General features: G+C 42.0%; 1 protein-coding gene across 1 annotated transcript in view; it reads left to right on the top strand.

Annotated features, from left to right (window-relative positions):
• Positions 1-20487, top strand: part of LOC311273562 (CD109 antigen-like) — a 34326-nt gene that overhangs the window by 9165 nt on the left and 4674 nt on the right. The window contains exons 5-34 of the mRNA XM_084380666.1: positions 1968-2500; positions 2877-2973; positions 3108-3174; positions 5293-5353; positions 5604-5700; positions 6047-6163; positions 6250-6309; positions 6425-6510; positions 10806-10936; positions 11022-11050; positions 11876-12103; positions 12203-12325; positions 12447-12486; positions 13515-13596; positions 13685-13790; positions 13885-13987; positions 14077-14186; positions 14278-14469; positions 14704-14805; positions 14912-14974; positions 15097-15267; positions 15356-15508; positions 16143-16206; positions 16418-16502; positions 17126-17243; positions 18197-18310; positions 18444-18662; positions 18889-19024; positions 20090-20266; positions 20405-20486. Of these exons, the coding sequence (XP_084236792.1) occupies positions 1968-2500; positions 2877-2973; positions 3108-3174; positions 5293-5353; positions 5604-5700; positions 6047-6163; positions 6250-6309; positions 6425-6510; positions 10806-10936; positions 11022-11050; positions 11876-12103; positions 12203-12325; positions 12447-12486; positions 13515-13596; positions 13685-13790; positions 13885-13987; positions 14077-14186; positions 14278-14469; positions 14704-14805; positions 14912-14974; positions 15097-15267; positions 15356-15508; positions 16143-16206; positions 16418-16502; positions 17126-17243; positions 18197-18310; positions 18444-18662; positions 18889-19024; positions 20090-20266; positions 20405-20486 (3746 nt within the window). The remainder of the gene's footprint in view (positions 1-1967; positions 2501-2876; positions 2974-3107; positions 3175-5292; positions 5354-5603; positions 5701-6046; positions 6164-6249; positions 6310-6424; positions 6511-10805; positions 10937-11021; positions 11051-11875; positions 12104-12202; positions 12326-12446; positions 12487-13514; positions 13597-13684; positions 13791-13884; positions 13988-14076; positions 14187-14277; positions 14470-14703; positions 14806-14911; positions 14975-15096; positions 15268-15355; positions 15509-16142; positions 16207-16417; positions 16503-17125; positions 17244-18196; positions 18311-18443; positions 18663-18888; positions 19025-20089; positions 20267-20404; position 20487) is intronic.

Below are 20487 nucleotides of genomic sequence, written 5' to 3'. Positions count from 1 at the left end.
TGTTGCTTAAATCAGTTTTTTTATTTCTGTCTGTGTCTAAACATGTCCGGGGTCTGTTTTTTTTCCTGTTTTTTTTTTTTTTAAGTTGATTTTAGATGACATGAGCTAAACCTTTTGGCTCACGATTCAGTTCTGCCTCATTAGTGTTGACTCAACTCCTCTCTGCTTGCTGAGGCTCGCTGCTCAGTTCAGTTCAACTTGTACTCTCCTAATGAAGGCCAAATGGATATTTGATTGTTCGCTTGATTATAGTCACTGTCTGCTGAGGGTTCAGCTATGTTTATTTTTGGCAGTCACATCCAGTTTGGGTTTAAAAAAGCGAGTTTTAATCTTATTATAGTAGAAAACGATTTGCAGTAGAACAATGCTTGTCAAAATGTAGCAGCATAACTTGCCTGTTTTTATAGTGTGACGAAAACACAAGCTGCATGTATTATTGATCTGAACCCAGAGGTAATTCAACAGGGAGAAATGTGGTGAGCATTCATAATAGTGACTAGTTTCTGATTCACTAAACTATTATATATTATATACTATTACTCTTATAAAAAAATACCTATGCAGTTTGATTCTCACTGTGTGCCTCCTTTCTTCTTTACAAACCTAGCGGGTTTGTAATGATCTATAATTAAAATAAACCGATTAATTTACTTCCATTTCAATCAGCAGAGACTAAACTATGAGCCAACAAGTATTTATTGACGTGCACAATAAAGATGAGAAATATGAATAGTCTTTCGTGATTAGAACTCATCGTGAAGACATCATATTTTAAGGGGGTCATAAAATTGTTGTTGCAAAAAAGACAATATTCCTACTTATCTGTTTATATGGGCAATAAAAATGTTTTCCATTAATATTCCAGTTTGCATGCAGTTGTGTATACTTCTACGATTAACGTCTTTCATTTTCAACCCCGCCAAAGAGGTTACACCGATCAGGCATAACATTATGACCACCTGCCTAATATTGTGAAGGTTCACCTTGTGCAGCCAAAACAGCTCTGACCTGTCAAGACATGGACTTAAGACCTCTGAGGGTGTCCTGTGGTGTCTGGCACCAGGACGTCTTATAGTGGATCCTCTGGGTCCTGTATGTTGGGGGCAGGGGCCTCCATGGATCAAACCTGCTCCAGCATGTCGTACAGATGCTCGATCAGATTGGGATTGAGGTGTTCCTGAGCAGTGTTTGCGGTGTGTCAGGGCACATTGTCCTGCTGGGGGGCCACTGCTATCGGGTAGTGTTGTTGTGATGAGGGGGTGTACTTGGTTTCACAGCAGTGTTTGGATGGGTGGTGCGTGTCAAGGTTTCCCAGCAGAACATTGCATTGTGATGAGATGATCAATGTTATTCACATCACCTGTCAGTGGTTTTAATGTTGTGGCTGATCCGTGTATTTGCTTGGGTCCATTTGTTTGTTGGTTGGATGGTTTGTCAGCAGGATTACACAAAAACTACTGAATGGACATCCAGATAAAAGGACAGAATCTAGCAGATTTAAATACGTTTTATTTGATATGGGATTAGGCTTGACTGATTTAAAGTGGTCTGTTGGGCCTTGGCGGAGGTATACGCTCTACTGAGTGCCATTCTAGTTCAATATATAAATATCACAGTATTTGTGCATATCTAAAAACCTATTGATATCCATGTCTTTCATAATTAGTAGGTAAGTTTCCCTTTCCAGTCCATCAGTCACAAACTGCTGTAAAAGCCCAAATTGAGACGCGTCTTCTGAATGCGTTGTATACAGTATGTCAAAAGAATGTTCCTATAATCCGAATAATATCGGCATATCCCACATGTCTCAATTTGAAAATGCTACATCCAGCATAAGGCTGGTTGTGTTTACGTGACCCATATCAGATTTAGAATACTCTCATATTTGGAAATATGGTAGAATATTAGTTTGCATCTAAACGTTGTCAGTTTTCTTAACATAAACACCCCTTTTGCGTCTCCTGCAGACAGAGCGTGGGGAATGGCTGCAGTTTCAGGCGGACCTACAGGTGGCAGTGTCAGTGGCAGACCGCCTGAGAGCCGAGGCAGAGGAGGAGCTGACCGCGCTCCGAACGGCGCACAAGGATGTGGAGAGGGAGCTGGCTGCTGCCCAGCAGAGGCAGAAGGAGGCTGATATGCAACTGGTCACCCTGAGAGGGGAGTTAAAGGAGAGCAGGCAGAGACTGGCTACTCTCAGCCAGGCTCAGGGCAAAACTGACACCCAGGAACCAGAGAGGACCAGTGGAGAACCAACCAACAGCTCTGAAAGCAAAGAAGGGACCCAGCGTGGCAGGGAGAGGGGGGTGTACAGGTTGGGGCGAGAAGAGGTGGAAAGTAGGAGTCAGAATGAAGTGACGAAGAATGTTGCAAGCGAGGAAGCGAGAACAGACTGTAAAGGTGTGACTAAGCGTTACCTGAGAAATGTGACCAATGAGGACAGGAGTGGAGAGGAGGTGCGATCCACTGAGGCACGACGGACGGTAACCACAGAGAGGTCAAGGTGAGGTAAACTGTCTGAGGTTGTGCTTTTTGGGGAATACACAAACACAAATATTTTCCTGCAGCATATTACAAAAGCGTCATGCTGTGTAATGTGCGCAAACAGTCAGACATTTCACAAGAAAGCTTTTTGTCTTCCACATTTTCTGTCTGTGACTGAGCAGCCACAAATGGATCCCGGTCACCAAGTTTGGTCAGGGCTGTGATTGTGGTTTCTCATTTTTGGTTGTTCTCAACCCACAGGCCTCCATGGGGCCGCTTCAGGACAGTTTGAACCGCTTAATCTACAGGAACAGCTGTTACACAAAAAAGGCCTCCAAAACAGTTGGTTTGGATTATCCGGTCTTTTCTCCTAACTGTGTGTTGTAATGTTACAGAAGCCTGTCCAGGTTACCTGCTTCCTCAAACTCCCCCACCGTGCAGAATGGAACATCCCAGTCCAACACTGCCTCAACAGTTGGACCTACAAACAAGGTGAAATACGTATTTTATCTTAATACTGATCTTGAGGAGGATCCTTCATGAGAGTCTGGTTGTGCTTTAATCCATGCTTTGTTGTTCATGTAATGATTTTGACCTAATTTGACTGAAATGTGTTTGTTTTAAAGAACATGGGGCAACTAAAAGGCAGAAGAAGTCTGGATTGGCAAGACAGCAAGTCAAGCACCGACACAGGTGTGTGTGTGTGTGTGTGTGTGTGTGTGTGTGTGTGTGTGTGGCGGTAGAATCGTGTCATAATGCGTGCGCACCTATCAACTGAACGTGTCACACGCGCGTGCTTTGACGCCTGTGCAGCGAGCAGCGCCTGACGTGTAATGTAGTTTCCCCATTGACTTATAATGGTCCCCCGTTCACACGCACGTTCACGCGTATGACTGCTGCACGCCGGTAATCACACGACGCGTAGTGACTACGTGTAACATTCATGCGTTTTTATGCGAACGCACGCATTAACGCTCGCATGAAGATAATTGAACATTTTTGTCACACGCTCACATGTAGGCGGAAATGACGTGCGCAAACTATGTCACGCGTAACAAGATGCTGCGTGCGTATGAAGCAGCGTGCGCACGTCTGTCTGTCACTGTTTGACAAATGTTGTCACGCGTTCACACACGCGTGCGGTCGCAGTTTCTGATGTGCGACCGGAAGTTGATCTGCACCGTGCGCAACACACCGCGTACTTAGACGCCTCGCGTAGTCGGCCTTTTCATTTTATTGAAGTGTCGTCAACCAGGGGAGGCAGCAGTGAGCCAGATACTGCTGCCAGAATTATAAAAGAAGAATGAGAAGGAGGAGAAGTGTTTTTTTTGTTATATATATATATATATATATATATATATATGTGTATATATATATATATATATATATATATGTATATATATATATATATATATGTATATATATATATATATATATGTATATATATATATATATATATATATATATATGTATATATATATATATATATGTATATATATATATATGTATATATGTATGTATAAAAAACGCTGCTGCTCGAGTCCTCAGTGGGACCAGGACGGTGGATCATTGATAAAAGTGCGTGCTTCCCCCGCCCCTCCCAACAAAAGTCCTGGGAGCGTGTTGCAGCTGTTCAGGTGCACAAACCTAACGCACCTCTCCAGCGGTCCCAGCAGTTCTCAATGAAGTGATTACCTGCGGGGGGCGTGGTTAACTTACAAATGTTTGTCATTGATTTTGTGTCTTATGTGAGAAACAAAGTAAAAGAAACAGCAACAGAACTCTTTCTCTGTCTTCATGGAACAAATGAATCATGTCATGTAAAAGTCTGTATGTCTGTATCTCGTATTGGATCGATTGCGCCATCTACTGGATGAACATGGAACACAGAACAACCACGCGAGGCGTCCAAGTACGCGGTGTGTTGCGCACGGTAACTGCGACCGCACGCGTGTGTGAACGCGTGACAACATTTGTCAAACAGTGACAGACAGACGTGCGCACGCTGCTTCGTACGCACGCAGCTTCTTGTTACGCGTGAAATACAGTCTGCACGTAACAACGCACGCACGCACGCACGCACGCACGCATAACAAAATTCTCATGCGTGCACACACCCGTTGCTGCGCATCTCTCTGGTTGTTTTGACATTGATATACCTTCATAGTGTGTGTGTGTGTGTGTGTGTGTGTGTGTGTGTGTGTGTGTGTGTGTGTGTGTGTGTGTGTGTGTGTGTGTGTGTGTGTGTGTGTGTGTGTGTGTGTGTGTGTGTGTGTGTGTTGGTCGAGAAAAGTAAGTGGGGATGGCTGGTGCAACTGGGGACAAAAGCTATGTGCCAAATTGGAAAACAGCTGATTTTTGCAGCGTTTTAGCATCTTTCAGCTCACTCTTTTGGTTTTACAGTCCGCAGCGTCCCTGTTGATTCACCCTCATCGCTCTTGCAGCGTCATTTTCTGCTGTTTTTCAGCATAAAAGCTCAGATAAACACACTTTACACCATCTGCTCAGCAACAAGCAGCCAACACACACAGTAAGATACTACCTGGTAAACAAACTAAGGTGTTTTAGCTGCTAAATAGTCTCTTATTTACTTGCCATTACTATTAACTTATACATTTTGCTGCTTGTTCTGCTGCCCCCAGGTGGCCAAAAATCAATGAATGCTCCTTGTAACATGTGAAAGTTCATGTTAGCATGTTTAAGGGTGCTGTAGCTAAACCTAACCTCTGTCCTCCCCCCACTACGTAAAGTGTTCATAATGACAGCATGCTGTTGGGTAATGAAGTACAGTATGGTCGTTTGTCTTTACAGGAAAACGCGAGGAGTCTCTGAACAAGTACAATTCTGCCCTCACTGAGCTGCCACCCATCAAGTGAGTCTACACACACACACACACACACACACACACACACACACACACACACACACACACAGGGACCCGAAGCACCTCTCGTACTTGAATCAATGTGTTAATTAGTGTTTCTTTTCAATAACAGAGTCTGCTGTGTGACAAGATGTTTCTTTTAGAACTCTACAAAAGCCCGACTGACAACAGCAGCTCCTGCCGAGTTTTAAATGAAAAGATTTGGAGCCCTCAGCAGTTTGTATCTTGTTGTTGTCAGGTCCCAGGATGGTTTCAACATGCTGCTGCGTCGCCACGGAGGCTCAAAGAGAAACTCGCTGCTGCGCTGGTGTCAGAGCCGAACACAAGGCTACCAGGTGATTACATCTCTTTAAAGCTGCACGAGGTGATCATTTCCACTGCTTTTTAAAAGGCTAAACCCTGAAGCGTAAAGTTATAGATGTAATTGAATAGCAATTTACCAGCGAACAGCTAATGTTGTATTAATGATAACATTTGAAAGCCTTCACTTAGAGTGGTTTAGTCTGGTTGGATTCATTTGATTTTACTTAAATGTAAGAATTTGCTGCTTCTCTCTGTCATTTATGATGGTAAATGAAGAGTCTTTGTGTGTTTTGGACTGTTGGTTGGACAAAAGAAGCAATTTAAAGACTCACTTTGGGCTCTGGGAAATTGAATCTTGTCTGTCTTTTCTCCATGCAGAACATTGACATCACCAACTTCAGCAGCAGCTGGGCCGATGGTCTCGCCTTCTGTGCCGTCTACCACACCTACCTCCCCTCGCACATCCCTTACAGCACTCTTACTCCAGAAAACAAGGTAAGAACTGTGCCCGGTGCCTGTTAAGTGCATCGGACCAAGTGATTTATGGTGTTCAGCTCATCGATTCGTTCTTGTCTCTGTAGAGGGAGAATCTCAGTCTGGCATTCAAAACAGGAGAGACTGTTGGGATTGCGCAAACGGTGGTAAGCCTCAATGTCTTCTATTTATAAATTATTTACAGTCAAGCCTCATCTGACTTGTTTAAAATAGATGCAATGTTGATTTTTAGCTTTTTTTTTTGAAAACCTTGCTCCACAGACAGTAGAGGAGATGCTGAGAGCAGGCGGTCCTGACTGGCAGAGGGTCCTGAGCTACGTGGAGAGCATCTACCGTCACTTTGAGATGTGACTGCTGGAGGTACTGACAGACAATCCCCCCCACAGTGGATCCTGAAGAACTCTCCAGAGGAAACAATAACAGTTGTTAATAATGACGGCTCCCTGAATGCTATATTTTCTGTACCTTTGTTTGGCGCCTGGAAATTGGGGGAGCCGATTTTTTTTTTTAGAGCTACAATTTGCAACTTTCCGACATCAAAATAATCTTTTTGCTTTATAATGCGGGATATCTTGGAAATAACAATGTCAACAACTGCGGTCATTTACATTCGTTTTAAATGTGATTGTATAGACGCTGGCTCTGGCAAGAAAATGAGTACACATAGTCAGCAGTGTTAACTGAATAGTAAGTACTGTTACTGCATACAATCAAGTATGAAGAATGAAGCATGCATTATGATTACATGCAGGGGTGTCACGATTTCAATTCTGAATGAGCAGTGGATTTCAATTATCGCAAACAGAAGCAGATTCTCTCAGCAGTTTTTTTTTTTTTTTATATCTCTGAACCGCAGCCTACTTGCGTGTGTCTGGCATGTGTGTGCTGCTACACACACACTGCAACAAGTGTGGGTTTTGCAGGTGAGGAAACTGTTGTCGTCGTGGCCGTTGTAAATCTAGTGACCCTTCTTTTTCTTGCTGTGTTTAACAATCTGTTATTGACGGGTGAAATATTGTTATTACATTTTAAATAAATCATAGCCCTAGTGTGGTACAGTCCAAAAACAATATGGCAGTTAAATCAGACTTGATGGTATGTAGCCTATATTTTTAAGAAGAATAGAAATCGAGACTCAACAGTCTAATAATGGCGTATCCATCAGCGCTGAATAAAAAAAATCTATCAACCAAACATTACATGAAAATGTTACTTTAAAGGAGCTCTGCTGTGCTGGAAGCCGGTAGTTAGTTTATGTTAGCAGACTTCATTTCAAAACTTACGCTAGCTACTGTTGCTCTCTGTCAGTGGAGCGGAGAGAGGCACTGAGAGGCTCTTAAGAATGCATAAAGTCACATCCCTTGGACTGTTGTGGAAAATCCAACGCAAGTCCGTCACAAAGAAATCCACAGTCCAGCAGCATCACACAACTTCAACAAGTCGTTCACAGGCTTGTATAGGCAACCAGGAGAGAGATGGTTACAATCCCCTCACATATTGTTACATAGAGCCCCTTTAAAATCAAAAGTCAAAATGAATCCTGGATTTGGAGAACTGTGACACCCCTAATACAATCCCATTTTCATAGCCATGCAGATGTGTTTGCAACACTGGACGAAAATCTTTCCATGTAGCTCTTTTGTTAAAGACATTTTATCATGAAATCCTTAAAGAATGCATACAGTGATATATGACCTGAAGCTTAAAAACATGTTCTGGAAATTTAGATTTGCTGCTTTTGATTGAAGCTTCTTCTGCTCGGTCTTCTGCCAGGTGGAAGTAAAGTATTCAGATTTCTTAACGTTGGCGCCACAGTCAGTAATACATTTTTTATGTTGTATGCATTCTTGTATCTTCATATCAGCTGACATTTCACGTACATCAGTATGTAGTTTGAAGAATTCAGAGGCTCTGATAGTGATGCACAGTTCATCAGATTGAGTTAAAAGTGCAGAAGTGACCAAGAGAAAAGCACGGGACCTCCACAGTTTAATTCAAAATGTTATATCGTAGCTCATTGACCTTTTTGTTTTTGTTTTTTTATAGTATCCCTCTAAAGAAGGTGTATGTACAGTCAGTCAGATTTGCTGTAAATGTCTCCACACTGGTACTTCACTGGCCGAAAGTACTGTATTACATCATGTCCTTCATTCAGTCTGTAAGAAGTCCTTGTTCTATCTGCCAATGTGTTTTGCCTTTTAACCTTTTCTACTTTTTCCTGGACCTGTTAGCACTCTGTAAATATGCACTTTTGCCTGCACTTTGTTGGTGTAAGAATGTAATAATGTACAGTACAGACGTTACACAGCTGCTGTAGCCGTCAAAGGGCTCAGTGGACATTCGGTGGCAAGGCTGCAGATCAGTCGAGGTCAAACTTCAGTACTGTCACAGAAAACGCAGTGAGTGTGTGGCAATGATGGAAATCTTAGAAGTGCCTCTGTGTTATCACAAGTGTGCCACTGCTGTTTGGTGCTCAGGGATGTGCGTGACAGGAGTGAGTAACAGTAAATACAAGCCTACACAGGTTTGCAAATCCAGTTGCAACATCATCCCATGTCACAAATGCACCGTCATGCTACACCAGTGCTGAGAAACTAGTTAAGTGGTTTTGTTTTGACAAGTTTAAAGGATAAGTTCACCCAAAAATGAAAAATGCAGTCATTATCTAGTATCTACTCACCCCCATGTCAATAGAAAGGCGGCTTCTGCAGCAAAACAGTGTTGCAGCATTCTCCTAAGCAACTGAAGTAGATGGGGACTTTTTTTTTTTTAAACGTAAGGAAAGTTGGGGAAAAAAACATAAAATGGCTCCATACAGCATAATCCAATTCACCAGAAACCTCGAGAGCCCAAATTGATTTGAAAAGATGTTATTTACGTCCTTTTTCAGCTGAAATCTTCACTGTAGCTGCAAAGCTAAAAGCGTTAGCGCACAACCTGTCTGAAGTAGGTGCACCAGCTTGACTGCATGTTGAGAAAGTGAGTAACGTCTTTTCAAATCAATGTCAAGATCTTGTTGGTTCTGAGGCCTTGGATTATCCTGAAGAAGCTGTATGGAGCCATTTTATATAGTTGTATTCCATTTTTATAATTTTTTTTCTAACAAGTCCCCATTTACTTAGGATTTGTAGGAGAATACTGGAACGTCATTTTGCTGTGAAGCTCCAGAAATGTTTTGTGGACAGTGAAACTTCACCTGACTTTCCATCGACATTGGGGCTGAGTAGATGATGACTGAATTTTCATTTTTGGGTGAACCTATCATTTAAGGCTGAGTTTGTTGCCAAAGAAACAAGTGCCAAATGTCAAAAAAATAATCCTTTTTATGTTGAAATGGACCTATTGTAAAACATGTTTATATGTAACTAGTGTGAAAAAAATATATCTACCAAAGAAATAAACTGTTAATATGAAGCAAAAAAGTAGTGTGGGTATTGTGTAACCCAGTCATTTTGTACATTTAACCCTTACGACAACAAGAAGACTGAACACTGAGCAAAAGAAGCTCAAGTTTTAAGTAATGTCTTGGCCTGGACTCTACTGCCCCCTACTGGTAGGTGTGGGTCAAAACAAGCTTTTATTATGCCTTTTATTGTCCCTGAGAGAGAATTTTAATTACTGCTTAGTGGTTAAAACAAAGTCCCACAATGTCAGCTTATCTCCTCCACGCTGCTATTTTTATACTTGTGTTTTTGTGTCACACTTGCATACACTGCAAAACACAATCACACAATATATGAGATCCCTTTTTTCCAGTTTTAAACTAACACAAGTTGAAGCTGTAAGCTGCATTTTGGTGTCTGATCACCATTTTCCCCAGAGACAAAGCCTCCCTGACGCCCCGCCGCTGTGCTGTCCTGTGTTGTCACAAGGTAATTAAAATGTCAAACCTGTTCACCACATAGCTGAATGGCGATAATATAGATTTGTTTTCCAAGGAGACTGCACAATACAGTCTTAAAATGTTAACAAAAACACGTCCGATTCATACAGCAGCCTCTATTTTCAGATAACAAGCCAGGAACTGAACTCCCAGTTGCGTCACGTACTTCATGCAGAGTTGTGTTCTGTCTGACATTCGAGACGTATTTTCTTCTCAGTATGGATACAATAACACCAAGATGTCTCTCTGTGCTTTTGGACAGGACTGGGAATTGTCAAACCCTGAATAGACAGAGGAGATGCATCCCCCTGGGCAAAGGCGTTAAGAGTGTGTGAACGCCCCCCCCACACTCCACTTCCTCCTTTGTGTGTGACAATGAATATATGTGTGATAATGTGTGCATGAGCATGTGATTACTGCCCCATGGGACGCCGGTGTGAGGACAGGAGGTTGGGTTTTGTAACGCGTAGGTCCAGGTCACCTGTACTTCATGCAGTTGTTACTGTCAGTTTGAGCCAGAAGTTGAAGGTGTAGTGAAGCTGGACAGAAGCATGGATGGGATCTGGACCCTGCTTGTGTGTTTGGGAGTCGCGTGTTGTGCTGTACCTGGTTGGACTCAGGATTCCTCTAAGTAAGAGCCCTGGTTTGTTAATACAATCATTTTTTCGAATACCCAATGATCCAATTTGTTTGACCAACCAATAACAAGCCTTTGTTTCTTTCTTCTTTTTCCACAAGGACATTGTTTCTGATCTCCAGTCCAGAGGTGGTGCATGCTGGGGCATCCACTCCACTGGCTGTCACCGTCCTTGCTGACTTTCCTGTCAGGCTGATGGCTGAAGTGAAACATGGCAACACTAGCGTGGCCCAAACGGAAGACTCCGACGGAGGTGACACTGCAATAATGTAAAAGTTTAGGTTTGATTTGAAAGATTTTGACTTTTCGAGGGCTAAAGTATCTCTCTGCTTTTGAAGGTGTGACCAGGGTCCTCACACTCCCTCCTGTGAGTATGAATATCCTCATTCAAAATTCATTTTTAACGTACTTGGAAATTATTCAACCCTTCATGCAGGTAGATGGATATTTGAAAGCCATTTTGAACTACTTAAGTTGGAGTACCATGTTTCAGTCAGATCCCCAAAGCATTGTCCACAGTTCCATCCAATTAATAATTTGTGTCACTTTTAAACATGACATCAGAAATTCAAAATGGTAAAGCAAAGACGTGGCGCAGACGGAAATCTGAAATAACTGTTAAATGCTCTTATCCTCAGAAAACCAGACAGGTAAAGTTCTTGTAATTTTTTCTGTAACTCCACTCCACATTATTGTGTGTGTGTTTTATTTAAAATGATGTTATCATTTACACTTGAATAATTTAACTCAACAGCACTATTGAAGCAGCGCTTCAGACTTAAAGGTGCAATATGTAAGAATTTGTCACTTGTTGAATTCATTTTTTAAAACAAATATGGGCCAGCATATTGCTAAAGTAACCGCTAACTGCTGCCAGCTGTAGCTGCTGTAAGCTGGTTACCAGCTTTGAGTTAACAAGCTAATGGTAGCCAAGCTCATGGATGTACTGTATAGAATACAGTTAGCACTTACTCTGGTGATGTGCTACTGCCATTTGTTTGGAGCATGAATTCAACAGCTGACCACTTCCTACATATTGTACTTTTTTTTTTTTTGAAGTAATAACAAACATTGGTAAAAACTACTACTTTGTGATGTTATAATTCAGGCTTGAAAAAGGGTTAACAACCTACAGTATTAAGCCTGAAATCACATGCCTATGTTACTAAAAATGTTAATAAAATCACTGCAGATTCTTGGATCTATAACCCAGAACTCCCTCTTAAACCTGAGGGTGAGCGGCTACAAGGGAGACGATCTCATTTTCACCAACACCACCACCCTCAGCTTCAGGAACGTGTCCACCTTCATTCAGACCGACAGATCACGCTACCAGCCAGGTGATACCGTCAAAATCCGAGTTGTGTCTGTTCAGTTTCATAACCACCCGTACAAAGGCAGAGTGGACGTCTCTATACAGGTAGGGCTGCTGAACAAAGGCGGAGGAGTTGAACAGATTTGTAGCCGGGTATTGTGTGGTGGTGGGAAAGTTGGACTGACGTTCTTTTGTCGCACTCAGGATCCCAGTGGGAACGTTGTCGACAGCTGGGAGTCCACAGGGAATCTGGGGATTGTGTTGCGGGAATTCACTTTATCCCAGACGCCTCCTCTTGGACAGTGGGCGGTCACAACCACAGTGAATGTAAAGCTGATATGTAGATATGTCCATACCACGTTATAGCTTGCTGTTTTAAAAGACTGTTGAATTAAATAAGAAAAGCATCTTCTGATATTTTACCTCTTTGTCATCCTCTTCCCTACAGGGCATGAATGATGAGAGAGCATTTCTTGTGGAGCATCATGGTAATAAATCGGATTACATAACACAGTTTTGTTTAATTGTAAGGAAGGCACTGTTGGTCACCACTATGGGCCACATTTTTTTGGTCGTTTACACCAATAATACATGCTTGATAATGTCCTTTGGATTACAAATATCCTGTCATTTATGATAGGATACATTAGACTGTAACAGAGAGATCTGTGTGATAGTGAAGTAGGATCAAGTGACAGCCATGCAGAAATTAGGATAATTCTGATCCCATAAATGTGTATTTCACACTATAAGAACTAAATATGCTCTTCATTCTGTCCATGGTAGGAGCAGTTTTAAGTTTTTGGTTTATGTTTATGAATCATTACAACATTTGAGGGGTTGCACGATGGAAGAGGTTCTAACTATGTTTAATGTATGTATTTACATTTGTGACTAAATTTCAGTTGCAGTTATTAAGATCAGTAAAATATCTGATTTATCTATCATATAGGTGTGGCAGACTCAGGATAATTGAGGGACAGGGGTGAAAAATAAAAAGGGCACCACCTGGAGGGGCTAGGGGATCAATACTGGCCCACCATAATGTTCAATTTGGCTTTTTCTAGCAAGAAAAGAAAAGTTTTGTAGTATGTGTTGCTTCTTTATGCTGTTGTATTTTTGTGAGGCAAAAATTATCTTTTAAATATGTTTGCGTCCCTAATTATAAGTTTTTGTTTGTTGTTGTGTGTTGAATCCTAGTGCTACTGAGGCGATGAGAGTAAAAAAAGTCATTAAAAAAAGTTTTTTCGCCTGTTTTTAAGTCATAAAAACAGGAGAGAAAACAATTTGGATCAGATTTAGAAAGTTGATTGTTTTGTCTTATTTGCTCAGAGCCTCTGTACAGAACCATTTTTCATCTTGATAATACAATATGACCTTTCTTTTGGCTCTTTGTCCACCAATAAGTTTCAGTTTTGGCCCTCCAAGGGAAAAAGTTTACTAGCGTGGCGGTACACTCTTATTCTATTTTCTAAGCAAACTTCTTAAATTACTGTCGCTCTGACCTTCATCGCAGATCGTCCTCCCTTTGGAGTGCTGCTCAAGACACCTTCACAGGTCCTCGCCGAAGATGACATCACAGGATCAGTGAGAGCGCTGTGAGTGTGTTAGCTCGTGCAAATCAATAATATCACATTTACACGCATGTTGAGCAAGTATGCAGTCATTTTGTTTTTTCCCCTCTAGGTACCCCAGTGGACAACCTGTACAGGGAACACTATCTGTCTCAGTCACTCTGGTGTCTGTTATGCAAGATGCAGCCTCTCCATTCATGCAAACACAAACTAAAGGGGTGAGGTTTTATTGTGTCGGTAGCTCATTTATGAATGAATGGACACTAGACATATCTGTATACTAAATGGCACTGGCTAATGTTTGTTTTTCAGATCTATGGGTCGGCGCAGTTTTTCTTCAGCAAAGATCAGCTTCAAGCCCTTCCCAGTGATGGCCGGTTACATGTTACCGCCTGTGTTACTGACAGCTTCACAGGTGAGATACGTTTGGAAACGTAAGCATGTACTGCGTCTCAGTTGTATCCTCATACAATTCTGTTATCCTGTCGTCCTTTGTCCCCCAAGGATTTAAATTGAACAAGACAGTTGAAGTCCACCTTATGAAGAACATATTCCAGCTTGAGTTTCATGATTTTCCACCAAATCTAAAGCCATCTCTACACTTCTCTTCAACAGTGAGTGATCTATTATTATTCCGTTAACTCAACGTCTATTTCAAACCATTATGTCCATGGGCTAACTTCCTTTTCTGCTTTTATTTTACAGCTAAGGATCTCTAGATATGACGGAAAGCCACTCGGCTCAGAGGATCTAATGTACTCGGCTATGATTGAAGTCACTCAGAGACCATCCACGATGAATGATGAACCCACGACTCTGACACTTCCAGTGCCTGAGGACGGGAATGTCCACATTGAGTTTAAATTACAGGATCAAGTAGTGATGCTTTTTATTCGGGTGAGTTTTATTGATTTACAGTTCCTGGAATGTCGGTCCTCTGGGAATACCAGTTTCGTTTGTGTGTAAGATGAGTAGTTTCAGTACAGTAGGATTGCACACATGTTTAAGAAAATGACCCCAGGACCTGTGAACTTGAGTTGATTTGACCTACACAAGATTTCATTTTATGTGTCCCAAAGTATTATTTTAGTCCACAGGCTCATATTTTCTGTAACTTGGGTTTTCATTCAGGCAAGATTTCAGTCCAGTGAGGAGACGCTGACGCTCTACAACAACCACTCCTCTCCTAGTGGCTCATATATTCAGATCTCTCCAATCAGCTTACCTGCACGGGTAACTCTGAACATATTTTGCGCCATTGTGCTACAAGAAAAAAGGGAATAATAAAGCAAATATGCCCAAATAATGTTGTTTTTTATGTCACATTTTTTGCTTTCAGATTGGAGATCCTCTTCAAATAGACGTGGAGAGCACCTTTCAACTTACTAAGCTTCACTTTGTGGTATGACTGGTCAAATAAAGCCAATCATTTTATGTCAGTTGCAAAAACACATAACCTGGCATTTTCTTTTGTGGTTAAATGCAAAATAAACAAACACTTCCCTCCGCTTGTTCTCCCTCCAGGTGAGCTCTAGAGGTGAAGTGGTCTCCGCTGGGACAGAGAATTCCTCCTCTTTTTCTCTGACGCCGACAGCGTCCTGGTCCCCCGGGGTCTGTGTCTCCGTCTACTGCATCCTCTCTGACGGAGAGGTCGCCAGTGACACAGCGCACGTGTCCATCAACCGGGACAACCATGTACTTTAATTTCAGTGTATCATATGGTATTATTGTAATAGGTGCATGATTCTCCTGGGCATGCTGATTGTGTATTTGCTCTCCTCAGGTATCTCTAGAGTGGAGCAGTGACAGAGCCCAGCCGGGTGTGCAGGTATCGCTCACTGTGACTGCCCTTGAACCCATGTTCCAGGTAGGAGTCATGGTGATGGCGGCACACGGTGACACTCCGCAGGCTGACCTCGACTTGAAAGTGATGCAGGTATCACAACCCTTTTCATTTCCCGAAGGTTTAAAAGTTTATATCTTTGGACAAAAGCGCAATATCTAATCTCTGAAACTTAAACTCCCTCTGAAACTCATCTGCTGAGATACCGTCTTTTCGTCTTTGTCCATCTTGCAGTTTAATTACAAGGCACCAACCTTCCCAGTCTCCCCAACCTGGTGTAAACTCTTTTTAGACACGTATTCTCCTGTAGATACTGTATGGGTATTCAGAGTGTGACCCTAAACTGGTTAGTCTGGGTGTAACTTATCCGTCTGCTTTGTTGGCTGACTCTGCTGTTTCATTGAGCCGGTAACTCTAGTGTATCGGGCGTAGGACCTGAGGGTTGTTGATGGAGGCAGGACGGAGGAAACAAAGCTTCACCACGGTGGGCTGTCTTAGGATGACCTTTCCGCAAAGGTCTTGCAGCGTGTATTGTGTTTGGTGGAAGAGATCATTTTGAAGAGCGAGATCTCCTAAGGCATCAACAGTCAGAGTTCAGACTTGCATCACCTGCAATACATGACCTATATTTCACTGGCTGCCACACTAATGATGCTGTACTTTATAGCTGTACCTTTAGCAGCTTTTAACAGATTCACCATCTATTTTTTTGTCCTTCACACCACAGGAGTGTCATATCAAGATGCTGACCAATGCCAGACTATATGAGAAAAAGCAGCATGATGGAAATGGTATGATATTAAATACACATAAATCACACAGAGATTCATTGTGATCTTTGTAATATGGCACCTCCTCTCTATTTTGAGTCCCTCTTGTGGCCATTTAGCATATTGGATTAGTCCCACAGTTTCAGCACTGCTGGATTGAATCCCCATTTTCAGATAGTTGTGCAGTCTGAGCTTCCTCTCATCTCTTCTCTCTCTTCTTTGGGGTTTTCAGAAGGAGATGCCCTATTAGTGGAGAAGTACTGGGACCATTGGATGGAAGCCACTGAACCCTTGCTGTGGTTAGACACTTATGTCAGGTGAGTGCTGAAAGTCAAGTCAAGTTATCGTGTTATAAAAATATAGGAAACAATAAGATAAAATACATAAGGGAGATGGTCTTGTTTGTTAGTCCAATTAACCACACAGCCAGCCATATTAATTGTCTGATATTTAAATTATAATTCTCCAAAAGGCACCAGCACCTCAAAGACAAACAAGAGGTCAACATCAGTGAGTGGAATTGGCTGAGGTGAAGCGAAGCAGACAGCTTTCACACAAAGCGGCCATGCCCTTCATTTTGCATAGCTTAAAGCCTTAAAATAGTTTAAACAAGTAAGTTATATAAAAGTTCCCCCCCCTGTACAGTTGCCATGCGCAGGAAATTAGCTATGGAGACGGAAACGGTTTCCGTTCCAGGCCGTAAACATGTTTATTTCTGCTGTTCTGCATTTGAGGAACTGCAGATGTTGGTACTTCCGCATTGGCTTCAGTTCTCAGCCCCGGAGGTTGCTGCTTGATCATATACAGCTTAATACAGTTATACAGTATAAATACAAAGGCTTTATTGTCAAATATATAAGCACAGCTCACTACATCCAAACATTTAGGAAAAACCTGCTAAATAAATTCAGTGTTGCTTAATTTTTGTCATTTCTTACAGTGATGAAACGGGGACAAGTTGGAAGGTAACGGTGCCAGATGGCGTTTCTTCTTTGAGAGCAGTTGCACTAGTGATGTCAGATAACATGGGTTTGGACTTCACTCCTGTGCCACAAGAGGTAACTGAGTACTCACTACGTGCATCTGTATATATTAGTGATGTTCCTCAGATTTTGTGTTTGTGTTTCCCACAAATCCTGTTGTTTCCTGTTGCAAAGAGGATGTTGTGCTGCTTTGAAAAGGAGACATAGGAACTGATTTTTTTCATATGATTTTCAGTCCTTCCTCTTGCTGTCGCACTGAGAAACTCGAGTTTTCCCACTTTCTTGTAAATAGAAAAAACAGTACCATTAAAAAATTGCAGCTTTAGCAATTTTCGGTGAAATCCAATGAAATATTTTGCCATTTTGATGGTGACAGTAATTTTCCCGGGTTATTTGAAATGCTTCAGCCATGCTAGTTTCTGTAGCAGACTTTACTTAAGCACAACATCAGCATGCTAACATGCTCGCAATAGAAATGCTAGCATGCTCATGTGAATCATGTTAAAATATGTATCATGTGCAGCATCTTATTAGCATGGAAGCGTCCAATTTGTGCTAAAATGCAGCTGAGGATGATGGCTCATTCCATCTTGACTCATTGAAATTTTAACCAGATGACAACGCTAGATGAAAAGTCAGGGGAGTAAGTTATTACTGTACAAACCGTTCTGAAGGGAACATTAACATGTGTGCCAAATGTCATGGCAAGCTATCCAATAGTTTTAAGACATTTCATTCAAAACCACAAATGTCAAGAAGGAAGAGGAAAGGTCAGCAGATCACAAAACACCATTAGGATTTATCCACATGGAACCATGAATGTCTGTACAGACGCTTGTGCCAATCCAGATGTTTGAGTCTGGAACAAACTGTTGGACATGCTGACTGGCCGACTGTGAGCCAGGATGCTAGCATGGCTAAATAAATAAAGTGGTCATTATACATGAACGTGACGATTTTTTGATATCCACTGATGACAATGTTAGCCAAAGTTGCTTTTGAATCGGTTTGCGTTGTGTAATTCACAGCTGAGCGTGTCCAAAGACTTTTCCTTGTCTTTGGACGCCCCATCACACCTCATCAGAGGAGAGGAGATTGTGCTGGAGGTGAACGTCGTCAACCATTTAGAGCACGACATAGAGGTATGAAGGACTGAGTGTGTGCTAAAAAAGGCCTAGTTAATTATCTGATCTATTATCTTCCAATAATAAACAATTGTCACTGATATTTATGGCACCCAGAAAGTGATATTGTTTTGCTCCCATCTCTCCACAGGTCATCCTGCTGCTAGCAGAGAGCGAGGCTTTTGAGTTCGTTCTGGCGGACAGATGGGATGTCTCTGTGGTAAATGCCCACAAACTCACCTTAGGGAGCCACGCGTCTGCATCAGCGCTGTTCCCTATAAGGCCCGTGGCTCTGGGCGTGATGGAAATGTCTGTGGACGCCATATCTGCAGAGGCCTCAGACAGTCTTGTTTGGACAGTGCTTGTGAAGGTATGATGGGTGCGATGGAAACATTGGATAATATCTATGATATTTGTGTGTGAAGGAGGATATTGGGGTTGTGGTGAAGAAGTTGCTGGCTCGAATCCCCTTTTTTCTGGCAAATGTCTCAGTAATAAAGTGTGTTTAAACTTAAGTATGCAGTATAAAATGCACAGAGCTACGTGGCATGCGGTTAATCCTATGATAACAGTGAATTACTTCCATGTTCCCGAAGCCTGAGGGAGTTGAACAGTCCTTCTCGGAGACTCTGTTCCTGGAGCTGGTACAACACAACGATTCCACATCCGCCTCCTACTCCTATCCACCAGATGTGGTTCCAGGCAGCCAGAGGGCCCATGTGGCATTGGTTGGTACGTCTACCATTTGTCCTCCCTGTTGTGCCAGTGGCAGTTCCATCTGAGTGCTGTTCATGTTTACTTTAAGTCAATTAGGCGTGCGTTATATATGCCTGCATTTTTTCCTTTGTGTTGAGATGATGAGTTTGGATTTATGCGCATCAAGCTCAGCGCCGACCTGCAAACATTTAGGTACTGACGGGTGAAAGAAAATGGAAATGATGGACATCAAACAGGAATGTTTATGGCGGGCAAATTCCGAACAGCTGTCTGGCTGTTTGGCTTGGCTCCATTCAGGTTGAGGGATGTTGGGTATTTGTCATGGTAGAAAGGCAAGGCTCAGGATTTTCCTCAGTTGGAGCCAAATCTGGAGGTGCTGTTCTTGTTATGATAGCGTAGTTTTCTGCTTGGGATGGTGTTTTTTGGTTTCTTCCCTATCCTTCTATACGTTGTATCTTAAATAGATGCTGTGACTTTTCAAGTTTTTAAAAGTCTTTAAATAAACGTTTAAAGGGCCAACATGTAAAGCTTCTAGTCGAAAACATTCAAAAATGTAAAAAAGGTGTGACAAAAATGTGAAGAAATAGCACTTCTATGTACTGTGACTTTATATTGTTATGTTACATTAGCTCAGACGTAGGTGTCTTTGGTGATGGTGTTGATGTTCAGCTGACACGCCTGGCACATAGCCCATGTAAGTTAATCAGGAAATGGGAAAGTTGACCAAGGTTCATCTGGGTACCAAGCTAGCTCAACTGTTATTGGACTACAGAGGGAAAATGGGTGGGACTTAGGAAGGGTCCGTTAGTTCAATTATTTTAATAAATGCAGGAATCCTACTCATTTTTTTAATTATTTTTATTTGTATTAACTTTTTCTTTTTGTCCATTTGTTTTGTCTGTGTTCTTGCTTATATTGTCATGTGTGTTATGTGAATGATCTCCCTGTTTTATTTATTTATTTTTAAAAAAGGCAGAAAAAGTTTGACTGATTCACAATACAGACACTTTTTGTCCCCTATTAGTGAACATGGTGTGCAGTAGTTAAATCATTCCTCCTTCCCTGTATTGCTTTATACAGGTGACATCATGGCCACAGCCATTGAACACATGAATGTGCTGGTTCAGAAACCTCTTGGTTGTGGGGAGCAGAACATGATCCACTTTGCTCCAAGTGTTTATGTGCTTCATTACCTGGACCTGTCAGCCCTGGATGATAAGGACATCAGGAGCAGGGCTCTGCGCTTCATGATGGACGGTAAACAGCCTTTGCATGAGTCTCAGACTTCCAGCCAGTGTGCTGTATACAATATAATCGAAGGGCAAGGTTTCTTCACGTGTTACTTAGATGTACAAGGGCATCTTTTGAGTGATATGTCCTATTTTCTGCTGTAAGGATATCAGAGACAACTGTCCTACCAAAGAAATGATGGTTCATTTGCTGCTTTTGGAGCCAGCGACACATCTGGTAGCACATGG

This window comes from Pagrus pagrus (genome assembly GCF_965226575.1).
Source record: "Pagrus pagrus genome assembly, chromosome: 18".
NCBI lineage: Eukaryota > Metazoa > Chordata > Actinopteri > Spariformes > Sparidae > Pagrus > Pagrus pagrus.
Note: the sequence above shows the minus strand (reverse complement) of the source record. Positions and strands in the feature narration are given on the sequence as shown.